The sequence below is a fragment of the Camelus ferus genome, chromosome 8, assembly GCF_009834535.1.
Source record: "Camelus ferus isolate YT-003-E chromosome 8, BCGSAC_Cfer_1.0, whole genome shotgun sequence".
Classification (NCBI taxonomy): domain Eukaryota; kingdom Metazoa; phylum Chordata; class Mammalia; order Artiodactyla; family Camelidae; genus Camelus; species Camelus ferus.
This window is the reverse complement of record NC_045703.1, coordinates 63,772,109-63,796,167: the sequence shown is the minus strand read 5'-3', so window position 1 is coordinate 63,796,167 and position 24,059 is coordinate 63,772,109. Positions and strand designations below refer to the sequence as shown.

Below are 24,059 nucleotides of genomic sequence, written 5' to 3'. Positions count from 1 at the left end.
AAAATTATTTTACTAATTAAAAAGACAAACTATCTCTTGCAGTGCAAATTCACAACTGAAAAATGCTTCCATGGGAACATAAAACTTGTTTCTTATGTTTCTCAAGCTGGCATCTGAAGACCCCCAAGAATCCACATATTTGGGAAGTTCCAAGTAATTTTTTTTCAAGTAGTCTGCACAGTACAGTTGGCCCTCCATATCCACGGGTTTCACATTGGTGGATTCAGCCAACATCCAGATAAAAAATAGTCAAAGAAAAAAAATTCCAGATGTTCCAGAAAGCAAAAGTTGAATTTGCTGTGTATTGGCAACTATTTACGTAGCATTTATATTTATATTAGGTATGATAAGTAATCTAGAGATGACTGAAAGTACACTGAGAGGATGGTGTTGGTTCTGTGCAAACACTGCATCACTTCATGTAAAGGATTTAGTGTCCTGATTTTGGTGTCCACTGAGGTCCTGGAGCCAGTCCACTCATTTACTGAGGAACGACTGTACTCAAGTTTGAGACATACTGAGCTATTAGCTGTTCCCTCAAAATTCTGTGTCATCTTTTGTCTTTTATAAATTGTGGTCATGGATCTGGTATTTTAACATCCATCCCACACCACTGTCCTGTACTGCAACCTAGTAGAAAAGTCACTTCGATATGATATGAGAATTGCAACAGGCTCTTTTGATTGATGTGATAGAGCAGCGCACACGAGTGGAGGAACCAGAAGTCCTGTGAAGTAAGCCGGGCCTGCTGGAATTCCAGCACTCCTACTTAGAGAACTTGGCCATGTTAATAGGCTGAGTTTGAACACATCAAATTGGGGCAGTAATGCCACCCTGAAGGACTGTTGCTGAGGAATAGAGATAATCAGTGAACAGGGCCTAACGTGAGCATCAGGCGCAGGGAGGCAGGCAGTGAAAGCAGGTCTTCCTGTTACGATTATGAACAAATGTTTATGGACTAAGTTGTAATATCCTGATATAATGTGGATTATAATTCTTAAGACATACATATAATTTATATATAATTTTGCCTGTTTAGAAGTATGACATATGGAGCAGGTTACTCCCAGACAGACATGGTGCAGATTTAAAGCATGAATCATGTCAGCACAATCTGCAGTAAATTAATGATGCTCCACCCATGACATACTCTATAAGGAGGGCAGCACTCCGGGGCGTCCACACCTGACCTTGAGAACAGCATTGTAGAGGCTTTCAGCCATGCTTGCCCGCAGCTGTCAAGGCCTCGAGCTCGGTGGGAAGCAGTTTTAAGCTTAGTAAGTTTTAAGCTTAGGGACAGGTCCCTGTAAGAAACAGCCATCTTTCATGCCTTGGTGTTTTTTGAAATCTGATATTGAGGATGTTACTTCTGTACATTACCCTGTATTTTAAAACGCTTTGGACATAAGGCCAGAAGACGAATTTTTCTGCATAACTAACATTCTTCTGTATTAGGTCTGGCTTCCTAGAATCGGAGACTGGGATAAGGGTCTTGTGAAGGTGATGCATTGCGGAGAGCTGAAGCGAAAGGGGAGCGAGGGAAGCTAGGAGAAGGCAGGAACAGCTGAGGAGGAGATTGTTTCACTTGTAACCAGCTTCGGCCTGCTCCCACGGGGTCGAAGGATAGGGTCTGAAGGGGTGCTCTGGGGTGCAGATTGCCCCACAGAGTTGGTCCTCCCTTGAGGGAAGGGAGCAGTGTTGTTCCCCTGTCAGCCTCGTGGCCACCTCCTAGGGGCAGTGGTGCCCTAACCCCCCAGTAGAGGGAGCGCCAGATCTGTGAGCCGTGAGCACCCAGCACTCACAACAAGGGAAAATGGAGGGCAGGCGGAGGGGGGGGGGGCACCACCAGCAGCCTTTGTAGGTTTCTCCCAGTAGATGAAGCTGTCAGATTCTTCACGGGGCCTTCTCTGACTGGGTTGCTCGGGAAGTTCTAAACTAAGTTTCATATTTAATTGCTTTACCAGCCTTCAACCAGGATTATTTAATAGCATTCTATGTCTCTTCCATTTCTTTATAACTTTAGTCTTACATCTTTACCTTTGGTTTTCTTATTTATTGTGCCAGCAATTTTATTAAGTTGCCTCAAACTCTTTTTGAAAGTGGGCAAGTCTAAAAGGAAAAATAAATATGTAAACTAAAAACCAGTTTTATGATTAAATACCAGAGTCATCCTCTTTGAAAATCAGATAAAATAAGTGTTAAATGGAGATAAGAGTATTTACTATTATAATCTAATTTAACAATAGTTACGCTTTCATATGTACCCAAGAATAAAATAAGCAGTAAGTATAAATCCAAGGAAGGGAGAAATAAAATTGCACTTTTGCAGGTGACGCTTTTTTTTATATGTACAAAGCACAAGGTAATGAAGAAAATTATTGGAGGTAAGGAAGAGATGTGCAGATGGGCTCTCTGCAGAATTATAGGCTGTGATATGAATCCTCAAAAGTCAGTGAAGTTGGCCGCCTCTCCTGCTCCCTCGTCTTTGCAGACGGCCCGCACTCTGTGGAGTGTGTATCCACTTTTATTTTAACCTGAGCACCTGACCCGCACCCCTTGTGGCCTTTCTCTTGCCTTCTGAAACAGCCTACATTCTATTCAGTATGTATCTCTCTAAATAAATCTACCTCTACTCAAAAAAAAAAAGTTAATATATTCTCAAGTCGTATGACTAAAAATATAGTGAAAAAAGAGCAATAGTGAGAAATACTGAATCTGTGTCCAAAATTGAGCTTAATTCTGTCTGCCTCCCCCAGGCCTGCTCCTCCCCACGTAGTCAGTACACTGACTAGCGATGTCTTCCTCTGTCAGGCAGACAAGTGTAAACCTGGAGGTGACCTTAAGTTCCCCCTTAGCTTTACCCTCACAGCTAGTTACCAGTTACCAATTTCTGATAATCACCTACATTTATTTTAGATACTGATTCTTTTACCCAGTTTTCCTGTCTTAAGTCTTCAAGAGTTTTGTCAGAATTACTAGATGATTTTTTCAGTAACATACATACTATCTATAAATATATATACATACATACACTATATATAGTTAGGCATATCTGCTCCATAGGTAAAATAAGCATATTCTGGGGGTTTTTGGTGTTTTGTTCTTTTGGGTCTTGTTTTGTTAACTTTTTAATCAAAGAAAAATAAATGTTTAAATATATTTAAATAGATTAGACCAGGGTTTCTCAAGCTGATCACTGGTGACACTTCAGGCCAGGGAATTCTTTGCTGCCTGGGCTACCCTGCACGTCGTCGCAGGGTGATTACCAGCATCCCTGGCCTCTCTGCCCGCTTGGTTCCTGTACCCCGTTGTGACGACCAGACATGCCTGCAGGCATTGCCAGATGTCCTCTGCAGGCTGAACTCCCCAAGTTGAAAACCAGTGGATCAGACTAGGAGCTCTTGGGCAGCGCTCATCACGTGCTTACCACACGCCGGTCAGTCCTCACAGCACCTCTGTGAACAGGTGCTGGTTTTGTCCTCGTTTTCACCAGTAAACCAGTGCCTAAGTTAAGTAATGCGCCCTGAGTAAGCTTGCACCCAGGTGGTCTAGCTCTAGAGCCCGGTTCCCTCAGGTTGAGTCCCATCTCCTGCTGTGTGACCTCGGGCAAGTTGGGTAACTTAGTGAACCTTTCTCTGCCTCAATTACCTCTAAGCTACAAAGACTAGTACCAGCCTCCTAGACTCACTGTGAGGTTAAAATCAGTCAGTGTATGCAAAGGATTTAGATCAGGACTGGCATTCCATAGTAAGCACTTACAGTGGTCAGTCACTGATACCTTGTGTCCAGTCTCATTGGAGATGCAATCACATAAATTATAATTTGTTTACATAGAGCGTGCTTTACGAGTACGGAGATGGAGGCAGTGGACTTCTTGAGGGAGTCACGACTGAGTTCACAGAGAAGGTCCCAGTCCGGCGTAAAGGTTGAGCGGTGGCTTGGGCAGGCAAGGGGTGAGGTGGAGGGTGAGGTGGACGAGCGCAGCAGAGGTGGGTCCTGGAGGGATGGAGGGGCTTCGCGCCATTTCATCCTCACCGTGTCCAGTCTGGTGGAAGTGGGCCATTAGCTCCTGGGAAATGGCTGCCTTTCTGAGAGTGCGAAACATTCCTGTATCTTCTTAGGAAGAAAATATTATAGAGCTAAATAAAGATTATTTTTTAAAGTATCTATAGAATTATGTAGAATATATAAAGTGAACTTTTAATATAGAACTATAGGATACGTAGACTGCATATAAAGCCAGTCACATTAAACAAATGAGAGAACCATTGTAGGTTTCAGAGCAGCCCTGTCACATTCATTTGCATGAAAGTATTTTTATCAGTTATTTTTAAGATGACATTTGCTTAGAAAGTAATAGTGTGACCACTCTAAAGGAATACGTCCTTTAAATACCTCCCTAATTCCCATATGAAATCGTACCTTTATTTTAGCTATTCCGCTAACGTCCAATAATGCTGCTGCAGGGGAGAATGATCTACCGGATAAAATGGGTGTAAGATGCTTTAGCCTTCGCTCCTCTATGCACAATTCAGAATTATTTACTCACATAAAAGATAACTTTCCACTTCCTGAGTTATTAGTGTATAATGAAGTAGTCTTTTCCCTCTTTGCCGTTGTGCTGTGAACAGTAACTAAGCTTAAATTAACAAATTACTAGAAACAACAGAGTGCAGTGCTCCCTTTGCACATTAGAAAATCTAGTTTTTACTTTCTTGTTAAAATATTTGAATTATGTATTATAAGATAATTAAACTTATATTTTAAAGCATCCTTTATTTAAAAATTATTTCACATCCATCAACTTATTGAAGCAACTTATTTATAAAAACATTTTTGTTAATATGAGTCAAACGAAAAAAAATGACAACTTAAAAGTAACCTCTGTCATCCAAATACTAGTCAATGAGATATTAACTGATGGGGTAAATCAAAAATGATAGGGTTAAGTTCATTGATCTGGAGAACCCTCTTGTTAGCATCAGAAGAGGACAGTTCTTAAGCATTTTAAAACAAACTTTTCTTGTTTTCTTTATCTTATCTTGTACTTGATGCTTTTAAAGGGCCTAGAGATTTCAGTTTGGGTTTGGTTTGGTTTTGCTTTGCTGTGGTAGCATTTACCAATTTCTTTTATTTCTGCCTGATTTTTGAATGCTGTTAATGTCGGCTTTCACAAATGTATGCAGATATTTTTTCCAGAATTTATAAAGAACCAGGGAAGTCACAGTAGGTGGGGACTTGGGGTGGCTGGTTTGGGCAACATCTGAAAGGGGTGGCCAGCTCTCCTGTCCCCAACGTGCCGTCATACAGCTGGGCTTGGAAACAGAAGCAAGTTCCTGTGGTGATGCCACACAGACAGCGAGAACACACAGCATCCTGGATTAACACCGGGACAAGGTGCTTTTTATACTTGGCAATTTATTTCTTTTATAAAATCCATTTAAGTGCCAGTTAGGAAGATGTATCAACAGTTTACCTTAAGAAGGGGAAAAAAGCCATCAATTCATTGCCTTATTAATATAATCAGAACCTCTTTCCATTATAAACCTTTAGGTAAAACATGACAATGATCATAGAAAAATAATCTAAGACAGATACAATTGTACACAATAATTTGTTGGCATTTTGAACAATTTCATCATTTTGAAAGTATTTTACATTCTTTGTAGAGAAAGTTAAGCACAATTCTGGTAATTTTTTTTTTTCTCTAAAAGACCAGAGACACAACAGGCACCTTAAAGTTCCACGTGCATCACAGTTATTTACACATAATCCTTTAGGTTGTGTGCTGAGTCGCCCTCCAGCTGCGTGGTGGAGACATGCTGCCGCTTGGATGGGTAGAGCAAAGCTTCTGAATTCTTTATACGGGATGTGCAGAAAATCATGCCAGAGATAAACAGCAGCAGGGCCGAAATGAATCCAATGTAGACAGCGCCCCCGGGTTCGTGTTTGTTGCTTTCCGGAACTGTCAGATCCAGGAAGTTTGCTATGATCTCCTTTGTGTACCACACTGTCGGGATTAAACCAGAGATCCCTGCAGCCACGAAACAGACACCTCCTGCAAAACAAGCGTGGCTTTTGGTTTCCCTGTCCCCTCCTAAGCGCGTACATTTCATCCCTACTGTGGAAGTACAGATCCCCTACAGCCGACAGAACGCATGCCAGGACCATGGTGGCCCGTGCAGCCTGCACGTGGGTGGGGAGGGACAGGACAGAGTACTGCAAGGAGCAGCTGAACATCCCGGTGCTGTACCACGTGCAGTCCATCCACAGCCCTTGCAGCTGCACGATGGCTGTGATGATGCTGGAGCCCGCGTCCACACGCACCTTCCAGCTGGGCAGCAGAGTGGCCGTGAGTATGCCAGAGGTCCCTGATAAGGCCAGGACGAAAGCGAGGAGCTGGAGACCTGCTGAAGCCATGCCGTTATGTTACACTCGTTGTCCTAGGAAATCCTGGTGCTTAATAATGAGGGCTCTTGGTCATAATTGTAGCTACTTCTGTACGGAAGAAAGCCAAGTAACAGAAGGCTGGGGGAAGAAGAAATCAGGACTGAAAGAAAGAAAGAAGAAACAAACAGACCTTTGTGTCCGTGGGAGCTGAGAACACATCTGAATGGGCCCGGGCAGTGGGAGAGGACACTGCCTCCCAGGACAGTGAACCTCAGGCCCCCAGAGGCTGCTGCTCTCCTGAGTGACTTCGGTTGGGCAATGCTTGATACACGGCCTGAAGGAAAGGGCTGTCCACTTTGTTCTTTTATTTAAAATTTAAACTCTGCTGAAGTTCTCTGTAAGGTAGGCGTGTACCTTGTTGGAAGATTTAGATATACCGAATTCCAGCTATAGGACATCTGATAAAGAATTTAAATAGTATTACAGATTTTTAAAACCTTTATATTTCTAATTAAAATACTCTATAGGTAATAAGGCAGAATAGTTTGAGCCTACCTGTTAAAAAATGATTTATAAATATACATTAGAAAAGGTTTAATATTTCAAAAAATGATTTTACTAAAAAAAATTCACCCACCATGTGGCCCAGGTGAATTGTTTAAGGAGAGGCAAGTAGTGGAAAGAAATCAAAGTCACTGGCATGATTATCTCTGATTTCCAGTTTGCAGAATCCTTACCTAGGTGAGGAGTTGGGGCCCTTCTGGTACAAAGTACTCAAAACTGAAACAATGAAGCCACTGTGTTTTGCTTATGAGAATGTGAGCTCCTTTCTAGCTGGGACCAAAATCATTACCTGACCCAAATGAAGTAGTCTGCTGCAAAACCGGTTATTCTGAATGATTCAGAGGTAGCGACATAGAATCTTGAAAGTGTGTACCAGAAATAACCACACCACTAGTTGTATGTGAGAGAGCACCAAAAATAATTTACGCTCGTTTCCTTCCTCCCTCCCTTCCTATAAGAAGAGGGGAAAGAGAGCACGTCCTTCGTGGCTCTCTGTGTTTTAGTCTGGCAGGACTTACATCGCCTTTCAGGAAAATGTAATGGTTTCCAAAATACAGCAATAGTGGCTTTTTTGTGTTTCTGAATTAACTTTTGAATGAGGTATTAGAATTCATATACATTTCAAAAAAGACAGTATGAGCTGGAATCGAAAGCACTAGGGTCAAATCTTAGCTTTCTGGAACCCCTCTGTACCTCAGTATCCTCTTCTGGAAAATGGGGAGGATTATAGTTTGTATATCATGGAGCTGAGTACGTGAATGTAGTTTAAAGGTTTAGAACAGTATCTGACCCATAGAAAGTACTCAGTAAATTACAATCGACATTGTTATTTGTATTTTCAAAATTTATTTTATATCATGAGACACTTGATACTTAATGACATTTGGATCTTTTTTTTTTCTTCTCTCCCTTCCTCAGTCCGATTTCATTTATTTTCATAGAGTCTTAGAGTTGAAAGAAACTGTTGCTATAGCGTTGGCCATGCCCATTGTTTCAGATGAGGATGTGTAGCTGGTAAGTCACCCCGCGCCACACCAGTCGCAGCAGCAGATGGGCGGTGCCCCGATCTTCCCCGTCTCTTCCCACCTCACTCCACCCTGCATCTTTTCTCCCTTTGCCAATAATTTGTAATTCCTGGCGAAATCCTCCTTTGGGAAGCAGGGGGAAATGCTAGATCCAGAGGCAAAAAGCACCATTCACTGTCATCTTCACGCACTCCCTTTCTCACCAAGGGGAAAAGAAAAAAAGACGACTCCAGAGGGCATCACTAGGGCAGATGAGCAAACAGACGGCTTAGCTTCAGAGACCCTCCAGGGGCTGATGCCTGGCTTTTGTGAATATCTGAAGTGATATGAATCCATGCCTCTATTACTTTTACTTAATACAGTTAAATAGTTTAATATAGTTATAACATTGATGTCCTAAGGGGTAAGTTCTGGGCTGTATGAATTCCATTGCTCTATTTTTGTTCATAATCTTAAATTGTAAATTCTGCAGCTCCAGGAGATTGACCTGAGATTTTGAAAGCTTAAGAGGCAGTTTCACCATAAGCATCAGGGCGCTTAGGCTCTGCCTGCCATCGTATGGGTTTTTTTTTTTCTTCTGTTTCCCAAATATCTTTTCACAGCTGAGCCCAAAATAGAACAAAAGTTTCTCAGATTTAAAAAAAAAAAAGTGAAGCACATGTTTATAGCTTTGTAATAGCTATTTGCAGGTTTGGGTTTTAACATTTTAGACTCCAGCCAGCTCACTAAATTACTGCCTTCCCGGACCATTTTCGGCTTAGGTTTTTCTTCAAGAGCAAGCTTGCTGTCAGCATTCCCCAAGAGCATCGCATTTCTTTCTTTTCTTTTTACTTCGGTTGAGTAACCTCTATGTGTTGATCAGTCTATGCTCAGCTTCCCAATTACAGCTCTTTTCTTCCCATTAACCAATACATTTTATAAATTCCAGTGTAATTCAGACTTGCAGACAGCCTGTTCATCTTAATTAACAGGTGCTGGCAGTGATAAATTACAGATGACCAGAATCAGCATAAACAATAGGACATTGCGTTCAGTTAGTCTTACTATGGAATATTGGACTTGTTTTAAATGCTTTCTGCATAGAGAACATGCAGAAAGAATTTGTTCTCTAAAATGAAGGTCACTGTTTTGTTCCTTTTGTAAAAGCATACTGGCATCTTAGCTATCTTGCTGTGGAATCTTTTTTTTTTTTTCTCCTCCAGCCACAAGCATGGTACAGTTTGTGGCCTGCTCTCTCAAATTTCTATCTCATAGAAAATAAAGGCGTACTTTGTTTCAGTGGTGGTGGTGGTGGTGGTGAAATAGTGTGAAAGTAAGCAAAAAGCAGAGGGGTCGCAAGTAAAAAAAACTTAGTTCTAAGTAGAGAACTCTCATGGTTCCAAAACATGTTACCTATAGAGGAGAACCAATAATGTTACATTTCTGAGCTGTTTCCGAAAGAAATTCTGACTGGATTTCATTAAACTGTAAAGTCAGTTTTCCAGACAAGATTTATTTATATCAAATCTAATACTTAAAAACAGATTCACAACCTATAATTCAAGCTAAGTTATACTTGAGGGTCTATCTGTAGGTCTTGAAGCATTAGAGCAGCTTCCCGTTTTCCATACCTTTAGTCGGTGGCCTTCAGTGTCTAACTCTCTTCTGTCAGTTGTCTTCAAATGAAGCCCAAAAAGATACGATGAAGAGAAACCACGTACATGAGGCTCGGTTCCCAGCTTCTGAATATTAGTGATAAAGCTCCAAGGTTCACTTGCAAATAGCTAATAAAGAGCAGCATGGAAATCTGAGAGTGAAAACTGCTGATGGTGCAGGAAGATAAATACCGGGTTCTCCATCTCATTTTTTGAGCTGTGGGGGAATTAAGAAAGGAGAGGCGGGGCAGGGAGGGAGTTGTTGTTACAACAGGGTTTGTCGAAACCTGAAAGCTGAAAATGCTGTTGTGTCACTGTGTACAGAGGAGGAATTATCTGGGTGCTCACAAAAAGGCTTTCTTTCCTTTTAATACTATGTTTGGGGCCATAGTTATAATTTATTTTTGAATCTTTATCTTTGGAAGTTACAGTTTATTATTTTATCTCCCCAATTAAAGAGTGTGGCCTGAAATATTTTTAACTAGATTGTGCTTTGCAGATGATAGTTGAGGCTGTCTTTTTATTCTGGTGCTTCTGACTTATCTGAAATCAAGATTCACAAAATTGGTTAGTTTCAAAATAAACATTCAAAAGACAGTTTTTTATATATATTTTGATAAAAGTAAAGAGAAAACCCAGCAACAGCTGTTGACTGGAATCTGATCAGTAAACGTGCAAGTATTTTGGGGGAGTTTCCCGAGTTTTCTTCTGTTATTCTTTCTGGTGAGAAGGATTTCTGGAGTATAACTTGATAAATTAGAACTTATAGAAAATGTTGTGAAGAAACTACACAAGAATAATGTGACGAAACATATTAGATGAAACTGAAATCAAGCATTGAGGTTCTAGACCATGAACAACGGTACAGACATATTTCATCTTCCCCCACTTTGGGTTCTTTTTTTCTTCCTCAGGAATTTTAATTCTATGAGCTATTCATTCATAATCACTATAGAGAAAGGAAGATACTTTTACTGGTGTGAAATGTTTGAATTTTACACCTGCTGATAGCCGTGTCAGGTGTTAGCCGTTTCTTTAAAAGCATGTTAGATATTAGCCATTTCGTTAAAATAATAAGATGCATGTTTCAGTTACAGTGGATTGTTGGCTTTTGTCGGTTTTCATCTTTTCTAACTCTGGCGTTTAGCAGGATACATATTGTTTTCTTCTGTTAGAAATCTAATGCCTGTGGATTGGTTTTTTTTAGCCATCATGTTATAATTTTGATAAACTTTCTTCTTTTATTTCACGGAGAGCTATGAACAGTTCTGCATATGAATACTGAACGGAGTAGAGTTGGCTTCCAGGCACTTGACACCACCAGCACTGCTGTCACTGCCAGATCCAAAGCCTCCAGACCCCTCTGAGGTCTGGGCTCCTTCTGCGCCTTGCCCTGGTTGTCGGTGCAGATCCACCTGCGAAGGCTGACTGGTGGCAGCAGGGGGAGGGACCAGTCTGTCCCCAACTCTGCCCTCCAGCATAGTGCAGCCCGCTGAGGATGAATAGGTTAAGTGTGCTTTAATGTACATTTCTATTTTTAAAAGTTATTATTTTTTCTGCCTTAATGAGAATACTTATATTAACTTGCCTGTTTTAAAAAGGCAAACTTTCAAAATGCAAATAACTTTCACTAACTGCAGACCTTTAACCCAAGGCAGAATTTCTTGTATAAAAAAGGAGCTGGAAAGTAGAGGTGTATAGAGAACTATGACTGATTGACATCATTGTGCACTGCCAGTGTGGGCATTAAAGAGAACTGAGGGCAGCAGCTTCCCTAGATAAATTTCATCTTAGTTTATCTTCACCTCAGTTTATGTCTCTTCCCCAGGCCTCCCCTCCCCTCCCCCCGAAACACCCAAGTCGTACACCCCACTGCTGACCTGACATCCCTGATAGACATCTCAGACCTGTCGTGGGCAAAACTGAACTCCTGACCTTCCCCACCCCAGTTCTCCCCAGTTACCCCATGTCCGTTAATGGCAAACTCACCCTTCCCTTTGGTAGGCCCTGGGTCTTAAAAGCATCCCTTGATTCTAAACCCAACATTCATTCAATCAAGAAAACTTTTTGTTCCTAAACTTCAAAATAGATTAAGAATCCTTCCGCCTCTGAGCACCCCTGCTGCTAACTCTGGCCTAAGATCTCTAGAAGGCAAAGCTCATGAGGGCAGGGATTCCTGCCTTACTCACTGCTGGGTCTCCTGTGCCAGGAAGGGTGCCTGGCTTATAGCAGAGCTACAATAAATGTTGAGGGAATGAATTCAGAAACCGATTCTGAGTATATAAAATAATAGTAATACGCTGCCTTTACATGATTAAAAGTGCAATTTTGTCCTTTTTAAATAAGACTAATTTTAAGTAATTTTGCAATGCTTTAGTTGTGTAAGCACAACACTATGATTTATAAACTGCTTCCTATATGCTAGGTGCTGTCTGAGGCACTGTGGTATTTCATTCTTAAAACAAGCCTGTGAGATGACAGAAACCCTCGTTTTCCAGATGAGAAGACTAAGCCCCAGAGAAGTTAGGTAACTTGACTCAGGTCATAAAATGAGTTAAGTAGCAGGAATGTGGGGTTCAGGCCCAGAATGCTACGATTTCTGAAGCCCTTCTTCACCCACAGCACTGCTCTGCCTCCATTTGGAACAGAATGTATTTTTAAGTCTCATTGTAATGTGTTGTCTTTCTGGATTAAGCTGTGGAAGCAGGTGAGCTCTGACATCTCTGAGCCTTACACCCAGAGTCCGTGAGTGACCGCAAGAGCTGGCCTGTGACAAGGTAGCCCTGTCTGTTTTCATTAAAATGTTTCCATTTATCTGTCTTCAAGAAAAAATTGTGATTCCCTTAGTGTGTTTTGCTTACAGATGATAACCTGGATATTCAGACGAGCTTATCTTTCCAGTCTGAAAGGGTCTGTAACATGACTGAGTGTTTGTGGATAACCGTCAGCGCCTTTGCGGGAGGTGGTCCTCCAGGCCTGCGCGGCTGGCCCCACCCGCACGCACATCATCTGGCGTTCGTAAAGCCCCGCGGCCCAGCCCAGCAGCGCTCATTTCAGTTGTCAGGGGTGATGCCCAGTCATCGTATGGTTAGAATGCTGCCCGCTTAATTCAGTGAAAAGTTGGGTTCAACGGCAGTGTCTTTTCTCATTTGCTTTCCGTTCAGCCTTGAAAATGATGAAAAGGTCAGGGTAAGATTAAGGTAGTTACCTGTTGCAGCCCCACAAATTTAAAGTGATTCGCTTAATCTTAAAATAATTTTCTTCTGACTCAATTGTAGGAAATTAACAGTTTCAACTATGAACACAATCAGTCCATTATTTTCCTCCATCTTTATGGTCATTTTAGTTTTGCTTTGTTTTGTCTTGTTTTTATGGAGGTACTGGGGTGGAATCCAGGACCTCGTGCATGGTAAGCATACACTCTGCCACCCGCTTTTTAGTTTTCAAATAATGCTTTAGGCTGCCCTGAAGGCTTTATCTTATAGATTTGTTAGTTTGTAGATTCATTGATTATAGGGAGGACCATGCTAAAAATGAAGATGACTATTCTTTGGTTTACATGTGTTCCCAGATATCTGAAGAGGCCATCCCAGCTCTGATGACTTCATGCCAGTGGGGATATGTTTTTGTGTACAGCTTGCACTTGCATTTGCTCTGTTATTACCTTATTTTTATAACATTTGGCTGCTCTTTATTATGTCTTCGTGAGAAAGGATCTTGCAGGTGCGTTTACTGTGTCTTCATCACATTATTTAGGCTATTAGGACTGAGCTGAATTTTGTGGTGACACAGATCACCCTAGTTTTTTCAACCTCTTAAATAATATAAATATGTATTTGTTGTGGCCTTACCATTGCATTCTTTTTGCACATTATTTTGAAGAGCAGGACATTTTTTTAAGCATCCTCTTTTATTAGTAGTATCCCAGATTGTGGGCTGAATGTGCCCTCAGCTCACCGCCCCCCACCTCCCCTCTTCCCCTTTGCCTCCCTTCCCTGCAACTCTCCCTTCTCTGCCCGGCGGGGTCTCCTGTATCTCAGTGCTGGCCCACTCTAGGGTCCTGAGTGGGTTTGTGTGGACTTTGTGATGTTGCCAAATTAGAGAGCTTGCATCAGTTTTAATCATTTCCCTTATTTTTATATCTCTGGTTACATACATAGGAGGTCCCCCAAACCTCCATGAGTCAAACTGGTATAATAGGCACGTGAAAAAAAAATGAGATTGGTAACTATAGAATTCACCTCTAAGAAGACAGACTGTCTTTCAAATCAGAAACAGGAAGAGCAAGACAGCATAGACGTATTTCAAGAATACTTGAGCAAAAGGGGAATGGGTCTGGGTGCAGAGACCGCAGGGACCAGGAGTGCCCAGGACCCTGCACCCTGTGCCACGAGCAGTCAGGCCCTGAGGCTTGGGCCGGGCTTGTCCCCATCCACTCCTCTGCACGGCCTTCTCGTCGTAACAGAGTGTGCACGCTCGGGTGGTTTCTATAGGAAGGGAACAGACTGGTCGAGTTGAGTACAGCGTCTCATCTCTTTGGCCGACTGACTCATTATGAATTCATGTATTTGCATCCATATTCGTCTCTGTCTTTTCATAACAGTAACAATGATAATAGTATTTACAGCAGCAGCAGCAGCTACCGAGTGCCTGGTGAGTTGGCTCACACTGAAACCCTCCCCGAGGCGCTGATTGATTCTGGAGTTTCTCTGGTTGCGGGGAAACCTTGGTGCCGCCACCGCAGGGCCCCTGCCACACCCACCACCGTGGCCGGAGCGCAGGCGCAGTGACGCAGGGCCCCCCCTGGGTGCTGCCTCTTCACGAACACCAGAGTCTTGGTTCGTGGGGTTTAGGAAGGTGTTTTCCCTGTGATCATTCGGAAACTGCTGGGTTCAGTAGGGCAGAAGATCCTAGTCGAGTGTTAGTTCTTGTCCCTCTTGTACTTTGCTAAGAATTGTGTTCACATCCCTGACATTGTTTCCGAGCCCCTCACTCACCTTGTTGTCACGGCAGGAGACGCAGTTTACATACATCCGCATTTCCATCTGTGACAGACACGGGCTGCTCCGGGCTGATTCTTCACCGCGCTCCCTGCTCCCCCTGCATTCTCTACATGCTTGTGCTCTGAGAGGAAGCCCTGTGACTATTTCACATCTGTTTGTTTTTTTTATGATTCCAAGGAGGAAAAGAGAGAGAAAAACCATTCAAATATCTATCAGGAAACAACGGGTCGGGTGGACCATCGGCAGAAGTTAATAATGTTTCGATAACAAACACAAGTTGGAAACTTTAAAGCAAGACAGGTACTAACAGTGTGTCAGTCTTTGTTGAATACCTCGGTTTGCAATACCTGGAATGTTGTTAGTGCTCGAGCTGTAAGGCTTTAACAACAGAAATTCTGTCCTTAAATTGGCCTTGGGTCAGGATTATTCAGAATGAAACAATTCTAGGAAATTTGATCTGCGTAGTTATAAATATTTATGCATTTTGTAGATAAACAAAGGTCAAGGCAGGAGTGACTTGGGACTGTTACCCTCCCCTGGGGAGGTCGTGGCTGCTGGGCCCGTGACGGCCGTCTGCTTGGTGTAGGTACCTGAAGAGTCAGTAGGCATTGGGGGCTGGAGGAACCGAGCATCCCCCAGCGTGCTCACCTTACTGCCATCTCACCTGACACTGACCCTCCCAGACTCCTCACCCCAGTGTTCCGTCAAGTCAAACGGCCACGAGAGCCGGCCAGACCCTTCCCATTCCTGTCTACACAAGCCTGCAGCGCCAGCTGGACCTCTGAATGCTTCCTGTGTTGTTCTTGAAGTCTTGCTGAGTGTTCCCTGCAGTTGCTCTTTTATCCCATCATTGCCTCTGTCACCTCCCAGTTGCATCCCAGTTGCGGTTGTATCTTGGCTAAACTGTAGCTTCCTGATCGTTTTCCCTCTCCACTGGCTTGTCCTTTAACGATCTTGAACACTGCGGGAGGTGCTGAAGACCCTTCTTAGATAACGGACAGTCCTGTTTCTGTGCCCATGCGTGTGGCAGCGATCTAGCGCTTTGGAGTGCTGAGATCATCTCAGAGTCAGAGACCAGGCCGCACACTCTTCAGTGTCCCCGCACCGTGTTGACTCTAGATCTGAGATGACAATACCTGAGATTTAAGATTTAACTGTTTCTTACCCCAGTTCTCTTGTGAGTCCAAAGTGCTGCTCTGAGCTCAGAGCCAGTCACGTCCTCGACACCCTGGACTGGAAAATGGGACTTTTGCCCCCAGCCTGCTGTCGCCAAGGCTGCTAATGTTGAGAAACATACCCTTCACTCTGCAGCATTGATGTTACAGTGGGTTGGAGAGGCAAATATTTCAAGTCATTATAAATCCTTTCATTTGAAATTTGAGTAGGGCATTTTGGTATACTGATAGATGGAGTTTGGAAAGGGGCTGGCAGCATTTAAACTAGAATTTTTAAATGCATCTAGTGCCTGTGTACTGGTATCTTTTTTGTAATCAAACCCTTTAATAGACTTAAAACTCAAGGAAGGAAAAATAATGGTTAATAATTTTAAATAAGCATTCATTTATAAGTAAAAAGCAGTTTTGTTTCTGTCACCGTAGTTACCAAGCAGCATTCCTGTGGTTCTAGAGAAGATGTGCCACATCATTCAGAGTAGTCCTGAGAAGGGCTTTTGGAGGCAGGAGTAGAGAGGAGGGTGGTACGGGTTTCCCAGAGAAGCAGGACATGTTACTGGAAGATTCTCTTTGACACTGAGTTTCATGGGGTCCTCCACTAAACAGTAATTGTATTTGGTCATGAGAGGAAATTTTCTTCTAGCAGAAATACACTGTTAGCCAACCTAACTGGGTATCAGAATGATACTCAGACTCTAGAAGTCTGCTGCTGCAGTTCACATGTATTCACACGGGGTTTTAAAACTTGAAATAAAGCAAACGCTAGACATTTCCTGTGTTTGCAAACCCCAACTCTATCTCAAAGGAGTAAGATCAGGCAAATAAAAATGAGGCCAGATTTTTAAATCCAAGGAATCTGGAAGCGGCAGCTTCTGTGCTGGAAGGAGAATGCATCTATCCCTGTTTTTGTGCCTTTAGTTTTAATGGTATTTTAGCATTAGAGTTTCAGAAATGTTTCTTGGGTTTCGGATTGCGTAAGGTTTAATTTTATCTCATAATTCGCTAAAAGATTATTTTCTCAGGAGACTGGCAGACTGCTGACTGTGGAAGAGGCCTGTCAGAACTGACCCTAATCTGGAAGGATTGGATTGAAAGGTTGACAGTGGAGTCAGAGAGAGCTGGCAGAAGGAGAGGTCAGGACAGGAATGTCCATGAGGGTGGGAAGGGGTGCGGCGAAGTCTAGACAATGGTCGAGAACCTTCCTGGACAGTTGGGTTCACTTCTGTCTCAGATCAGCAGAAGGAAAGGAGGGGAGAGACACCGGAGTTCGTGAGCAGGAGTCCTTGACGTTTAAAGTCATTATCGTGTATCTTGGGCGGCTTCCCTCTTCCCCACCCACGTCTCTCTTCCCTTCTTTTTCCTTCCCCAGAAATGCTGTCAGGTGAAGCCGTCTTTCTTCCCCCGACAGTGGTCCCCCTGTCCACTCCATCCCCGAGTCACCTCCCCTGTCCCTTGTGCTCTTCAATGACTCTTCTCTGTATTGACCACAGACCTCGTCGGGACCCCTGGACCCTGTGCCATGGTGTTTCTGTGAAGGTCTAAAGACAGACCTGGCCTTTTAACCAAAGTACTTAGTTTCCTACAGGATGGACTTGTTAATAAACGTGGAGAAACACATTGAACATAATTTGAAAAACTATAAAAATTTAATAAGAACGTTGAGATGGTCACTCTCCACAGTGGAATAACAGCTATTCCAGCAAAGGCGTATAGTCCTCACTAGAATGGTCTGAAGGCTGTTGCACATTCGGGGGAGCATTTTCAGGTCGAAAGGCCTCTCCACTGGCAGTTTTCACTCTGCTGCTTAGAACACTCGTAGCCTCCGCCAGCCATTCCGCCCCGGCACCAGGTCTTCGTCTTCTAGTGACATCCAGTGGGTGCAGCTGTGGCTCATCTGAAACCCTGGGGGAGGGGGGTGCAGCCTGGCGGCTCAGACCCCGCAGGAGAGGCCCCTCCCGGGTGCCTGATGTGGGGCACGTCTTTGGTCTTTGTCTCTTTCTTGTCCGCACAGTCTCATGTTATATGCACATATTTTTCCTCCAACCTAGAAACAAAAACAAAACAAAAACTTCCCCATCCTCATACATTACAGGCCAGTTTTAAGGAGTTTTGTAGCCACAGGGATCTTTAGAAGCAAGTCCTCTCAAGGCAACGTGGTGACCCCCTATGGAATTTTAAAATACGGAACAGCTTTTGGAAAGCCCAGGTACAGCCCAGCTTCAGCTGCTGCACCTCCTGAGGCTGCAGAGTGTTTTCAATGTGGATTTTAAGAGGAGTTTATGGAAGACGGGCACATTAGTGGGCACACCTGGGATTCCGGAGACAGTCCGGGGCTAGCATCATATGCAAACGTCCAAGTGGCAAGTTTACAATAATCCTTTAGGGACTGAAGTGAAAATAGCGAATAGACATCCCATTCCTAGACCACAGTCTCTGCCCAGCATTCGTGTGTGTGTGTGATAACTGCTTTGACCCCATTTCTCCCTTAGTCTTTCAGTGTTTCTCTGTTATTTTGAACGTATCCTTCTGAATTACCGTGAGTCCATCTTTAGAATAAGGCAGGGTATAAATCCCTTAATCAGATATGCCTGAGAATTTTTTATTTTCTGATAAAAGAATCTCAACCGCTGGTAGTAGTTTAACCCTCACAATAGTAATATTTTTGGTGGTTTCCATTCTCTTTGGATCCTGCCTGTGCCTCTTGGGGCATTTAAAGTTGCTACCAGAAAGCTATGTAGCTGTGCAGACGACAGTCGTGGATTCAGTCCAGCTCACTGGTCAGTGTCTGTCTCCTAACTGATTCCCTTCCTGGGGAGTCTGGCACTAAGTGGTCCCTTGGGGCCCCTCTGCCTTGTCTCCCTCTGGAAGTCTAGCCTCGCCGTCAGAACTGCTGCAGCTTATTTTTCACTTACTCAGAAGCTAAATAAAATATTCTAATGCTGTCTGTTGTCTGCCTGCGGACCTTACTGATGATGTGGCTTGATCCTAAGAGGCCGTTTTAAAACCGCGCTCTCCAGTGCCACGCTCATCAAGCACGGGTCTGGCGGATGTCGTCGTGGCACAGGTGCGACCCACTGCGGTTCTGAGTCAGCTCAGGTCCCGGGGGAGCGTCCTGCAGGCCTAGAGAAGGTGGAACTGAAGTTCCACGTAAAGGCTCGTGTGTGAAAACCGTGCTCTCGAGGACCCGTCCTCCTGCTTTCCGAAGATGTGGTTGTAATACGTCATGTGAGGCAATAAAATGATGTGTGTCTTCTGACCATGAAGGTGGACGTGGGGCTGGTGCACTTCACCCCCCTGACTCGGCCCAGGATAGAGCAGCCGTTCAAGCTGGTGGAGAAAGTCGTTCAGAACGTTTTTCAGTTCCGAAGGAAATACTGCCATCGAGGGCTCAGGTAAGGACGCTTTGCATGCTTTGTAAGGTCCTCAGTCACCTTCAGAGAGTAAGAGCTTTGTTTTTATGATTCTTCAAGCTATCTTACAAGTGTTACTCGTAGTTCAGATCCTGGGACAGACAAACCTGGACTGCCACTGAGGAAAAAAGCAAAACCTTGATTTAACCTCAGATGCTACTTCCAGGCTTTGTTTAGTTTGCTCATAAGTACAAACTAACACAGACATCACACAGTTGATAATGACCCTGGACGGGGGAGGTCATGACTTCTCAGTCAGGACTCAGACCATCAGAACTGTTTCACTCTTGGCACTTCAGACGCTAAATGTGTGGTGTTTGTTTTCTCCAACACCAGCACATTCTCCAATTCTCCAGACACCACCCAGTGTCCTACAGTTCAACTCAAGTCTGGTGCTAACGACCTGGGGTTCCCGCAGCCACAGGACTGCCCCCACTTGGGTACCAGTCGCAAATCCTAGGTTGTCATTTTGTCCTTCTGACTATAAACTGTCTGGCTATAAATTGGCCATTTCCATGATCTGTCCATCTTCAGGTTCAAGAATTTGCTAGAATGGCTCACAGAACTCAACACTTTACTTTCTTGTATCAATTTATTTTAAAGGCTATAACTCAGGAACAACCAAATGAAAGAGATGTGTGGGGGACGGGGGTGCACAGAGTTTCCATGCCCTCCGAACCCCATTATTGGGGGTTTATGGAAGTCCCACCACCTAAGGCAGTGTGGTTGATTAAACCACTGGCCGTTGGTGACTGAGCTCGACTGGCAGCCCTCCTCCCCTCCAGGGTAGAGCTGAAAGTGCCAGTCTTCAGTCACAGGGCTGTTCCTCCTGCAGCTGTCCCCATCTTGAAGCACTGGAGGGGCCCACCAAGAGTCACCTCGTTAGCACAGACTCGGGTGTGGGTGAGGGGGCCTGTTATGAATAACAAGATGCTCCTGTCACCCCATCACTTACCGACTTTCGTAGCTCTGCGTCAGGAACGTGGGACAGAGACCAAATGTGTATTTCCTATCGTCATCACACTATGTAAGTGGGGTTTTTAAATGCTTTCTTTCCACCAAGTTGCTGTTTATCTCTTGAAACTTGAAGGACATACTTAGAACTAAGAAGCAAATGTAACTTCCGAGGAGCGAAAATGATGGTGCGAGGTGTCCCTGTGAGCACATTTTTATCTGGGGCTCCTTCGTTCCGCCACACTTGCTGCTCTGCACACACACGTGGCACATCCGGCGGCTTAAAGTCTGCGTGCCTGATACGCCCTGAAGTCCCCACAGCAACAGCCAAGAATGTGTAATTAGGCCTAACGCTAGTCTATTTAGGAAGGCAGGAAAGTGTGTGTATTTTTAAAAGATTTCTGTCGAATATAGTCCGATGTAGCCGTTTAAATGGGTTCAGCTGCAGAGACACTCATTCTCATTTTCTAAAACTAGCTCCACTTGAGTTCATGCTGGTTTGTGAAGGGCCTCCTTAGCAAGTGAAATCACTCAGACGGCTGCACCTAAAACCACCGGGATCCACAGACTCATCCTCGAGGACCTGAGATGAGTGATGGAAACCTCGACCTGCCGGGTGTTGGCTCTGGTCAGGCCAGTGTTCACACTCCGCCAGAGAGTTACTGCTGCTCCAGTCAGTGACAGGGATACCACTGGCTGTCTTGGTGCTGATTAGAATGGATGCCTCCCTCACCCTCCCCCCCACCTGCCAGGATGCACCACTTACTGAGCAGAACACAAGCTGGATTTCACAGAGGGTGTGGCCTGTACAGCTGGACCTGGTAGCCCTGATTCATGGCAGGGGAGCTCACAGAAAGCACACCCTCCTGGTGGAAATCCTGGAATTGGCCTGGACCCAGAGTTGGCCCTAGTGTTTCCAAGACAAACCCCCCCCCCCCCGGCTGAGTGGCAGCCCCCATTCATCTCACATACACAGTCCCTGTGCAGACGTGGGCCAGATACTGTGACCCACTTTGGCCTGTTGGGGTCCTTCAGTCACACCAACCACCAGTCAGTCCCGGATCACGGAAACTACGATCAGACCCCTGCTTGCCATGAAACTGAACTCCGAGACCTCCGTCAACTCACCCTGGAAAGGTGGGCGTGCAGTTCTTGGTTGAGAGGCCCATCGGCCTGTAAGAGAAACTCGGCCTCCACTTGCCATGACGTCTTCTAAGCCCTTTGGGACGAGCTCTGTGGAGCCTCTGAGACTTGAGAGAAGAAAATAAAATCCAGATGTAGCTTTGCAATATTTCAATTAGTCACTTGCACTACTCATTTTAAAACAATGATCTGATTCAGATGAAACTTAAGATTTACACTTTGAATCAATTTGTCTTAGAGGCAAAAATAACTATTTCTGTTTTCACGTAAACTGTTTTTCTAACTTTGCAAAGGTCATTCTTTTGGAGTGAAGCGTTCCAAGGCTGGTAAGTTCAAATTATAGAAAATCAAAACGGGTAAGTCACACCAGGAATAATGTGCAACTTTTATAATAAAACATGAGGCACGTCAAACTGAGTTTGTTAAATTTACCTTAAAGATACATGTACCGATTTAGCTTTAGAAAACATCTCGTGTGTGGCCACACCTTGCAGGTCAGATTAGCTCTGCTGTCAGTGGTTGGTCGTACCCGTCGCCCGGCTGTGTGACCGGAGGCCTTCGTGCCGACTTGCGTCCCCGGGACGCCGCCGAGGCCGCACTTCCTCTCCCCAAAGAAGGTGCCAGTCGTCAGAACCACGTCATTTTCAAATGAGGGGAAAAGGAAGCATCATGACTTGTAAGATTTAAGTTCTGATTTCTTTCCCTCTTCCTTTCAGAATGTTGTTCCCTGAAGCTCAGCGCTTAGAAAGCACTGGAAAACTGCTACAGTTGGCAGACGTGGACCCCACTCTTCGACCCATCCAGCTCTCTGTCTCCCACTTTAAGAGCCTCTGTGACGTGTACCGGAAAATGTGTGACGACGACCCACACCTCTTTGCTTACAATTTCAGAGAAGAACTCAAGCAAAAATCAGAAAATCAGGTGACAAGGAGAGGTGCAGACCCCGGCTGCTGCTGCAAGGGCTAGCAGCCGGCTGAGTGCTGATTTTCACAAGCCGAACTGCTCGTGTGCACGCTCACCGGAGGTGACTGGCTTCCCTCTTATGGCACAGCTTGGTAAGAGAATAAACATCATCAAATAAGATACAGTACAAGCTTCCTTTTAATATATATACTGCATAGATATGACATGTTTTCGTATAAACAGCGTCTATTACAACCTTACAAAAATGAAGTATCTGCATTTGTACCCCAAACCCACATTAGAATAATTTAAATATGCTTTAAATAAAGCAAACCCAACAGCTCAAAGAAAATGCCCAGAGGATCGGGGGGAAAAAATGACCTTTTAAAAGCTAATAATCACACCTTCCCCACCTTTTTCCACATAAATTAAATTAATTAGAAAGCGGTTTTATTTTAAGGAGTCTAAGTCATTTTGATACCTGCTCAAAAGGGATATAAACTAATTTACAAATTCTGACCAGTTTAATCTAGTTTTCTGATCCACAATAAATTAAAATAACTTAACTCTTTACAAGTATTTGTGGGAAAATGTATACTGCATAAAACCCAATAATGACTAGTTTTTCTGCAATTTCCATTTTACCACTAGTTTAAAAGTGAAACCAGCAATTTAGCCCACATCTGGGTTGAAACTGTACTAAGACTTTCCATGGCTTTCTGTCTCATAAAAACACTCCTCGTTGACAACCGATGTTAAACTCTGGACACTGAACTCTCGCTCGAGAACAGCATTGAGATCAAGGTTGGCGTTTTCAGACCGACTGTCCAGGGACTGGTGCCGGGTCTGCGCCTTCAGCAGTGTCCCCCTGTCCCTCTTGGTGCTGTTGGCTTTCCGTTTGATGGCGCAGAAGTGCCCCCGGACCAGCTTGGACTGCGGGCCCCCGGGCTGGCCGTCCCTGCTGGGTGGCCCGTCAGCCAGAGGGGCATCGGGGTCCTCGGAGATCCTCAGTCTCTGGAACTGAATCTCGATGTCTTTGGTCGGGCTGCCGCGCCCGCGGGGCTGGTGATGGTCCTCGTCGTCGTCGCTCAGAATGTCGCTCTCCTTGATGAGCCCGTCCGGGAAGGCGGCCAGGCTGGCCTGCGGGCCTTTCCCGGGCTCCGGCTGGCTCCCCGCCGCCGGGCAGCCGCTGCTCGGGGTGCTGCTGCTCAGGCTGCCCTCGTCCGAGTCCAGCGAGCTGCCCCTGCCCGGCTCGCCCGGCCACTCGCTGCTGGAGGAGTTCTTGAGGCCCCTTAAGGACCGGGACGAGGCTGCAATGAGAGGAGCAGGTCTCCCTCACGACAGGGGAACCGACGCCAGGGTGTGGTCTGCGTCGGGGGTTACCGGTTCCACACCGCACGTTCCCTTTTCTCATCTCACTTCAGTTACCCAGCCACCGGGACTCGGGCCGATATGCATGTACTGCAGATATGGACATTTTTTTACTTATATTTATTTGAAATCTTAAGTTGCGGAATTTGGCATCTGTAGATGACCAATGACCAGAGCTCAATTATTTAGCTAGAACAGTAAGCTCTGAATTATCTTAAGGGCTAGGATTCTTGTTTTGCTGATGGATAAATTTAAAAGTTAGTTGCTAACAAATCTAGGTTCCCTTATTTCACTAAAGGACTGTAGTTTGACAAGTAAGATTACACTAAATTTCTGTGCTCACCTTCTCACCCGTTTATGCCCATGCTGCTCAGTTAAAGTAGAAAAATGCTCTCTCTCATGAGAACTGTGTGCTGGAATTTCTAGCCAGCTTCCACAGATTTAATACAAATACTGAATCGTGTGTGTGTGTGTGTGTGTGTGTGTGTTT

General features: G+C 44.4%; 3 protein-coding genes and 1 long non-coding RNA gene across 11 annotated transcripts in view; 1 reads left to right on the top strand and 3 right to left on the bottom strand.

Annotated features, from left to right (window-relative positions):
* The window catches only part of TFB1M (transcription factor B1, mitochondrial), a 57,844-nt gene extending 35,466 nt beyond the window's left edge, over positions 1–22,378 (top strand). The window contains exons 6-7 of the mRNA XM_006184105.3: positions 19,053–19,180; positions 22,012–22,378. Coding sequence (XP_006184167.2) covers positions 19,053–19,180; positions 22,012–22,261 — 378 coding nt within the window. The 3' untranslated portion in view covers positions 22,262–22,378. The remainder of the gene's footprint in view (positions 1–19,052; positions 19,181–22,011) is intronic.
* Positions 5,763–6,420, bottom strand: CLDN20 (claudin 20). Its single transcript, XM_006184082.3, is given in 2 exon segments — positions 5,763–6,140; positions 6,142–6,420. Coding segments are annotated over 2 exon segments (657 nt in total).
* LOC106729527 lies at positions 17,416–22,014 on the bottom strand. 2 transcript variants are annotated; one of them, XR_004322078.1, is made up of 2 exons: positions 21,281–22,014; positions 17,416–17,832 (listed from the first exon to the last, which is right to left on the bottom strand). It is a non-coding gene; the product is annotated as an uncharacterized LOC106729527 (long non-coding RNA). The 2 variants fall into 2 exon arrangements; XR_004322079.1 differs by having other exon boundaries at positions 17,416–19,316; positions 21,281–22,012.
* TIAM2 (TIAM Rac1 associated GEF 2) overlaps positions 22,379–24,059 on the bottom strand; it is a 211,995-nt gene continuing 210,314 nt past the window's right edge. For all 7 annotated transcript variants that reach the window (XM_032485226.1, XM_032485232.1, XM_032485225.1 and 4 more), the window contains one exon: positions 22,379–23,508. In XM_032485226.1, the coding sequence (XP_032341117.1) occupies positions 22,898–23,508 (611 nt within the window). In that variant the 3' untranslated portion in view covers positions 22,379–22,897. The remainder of the gene's footprint in view (positions 23,509–24,059) is intronic.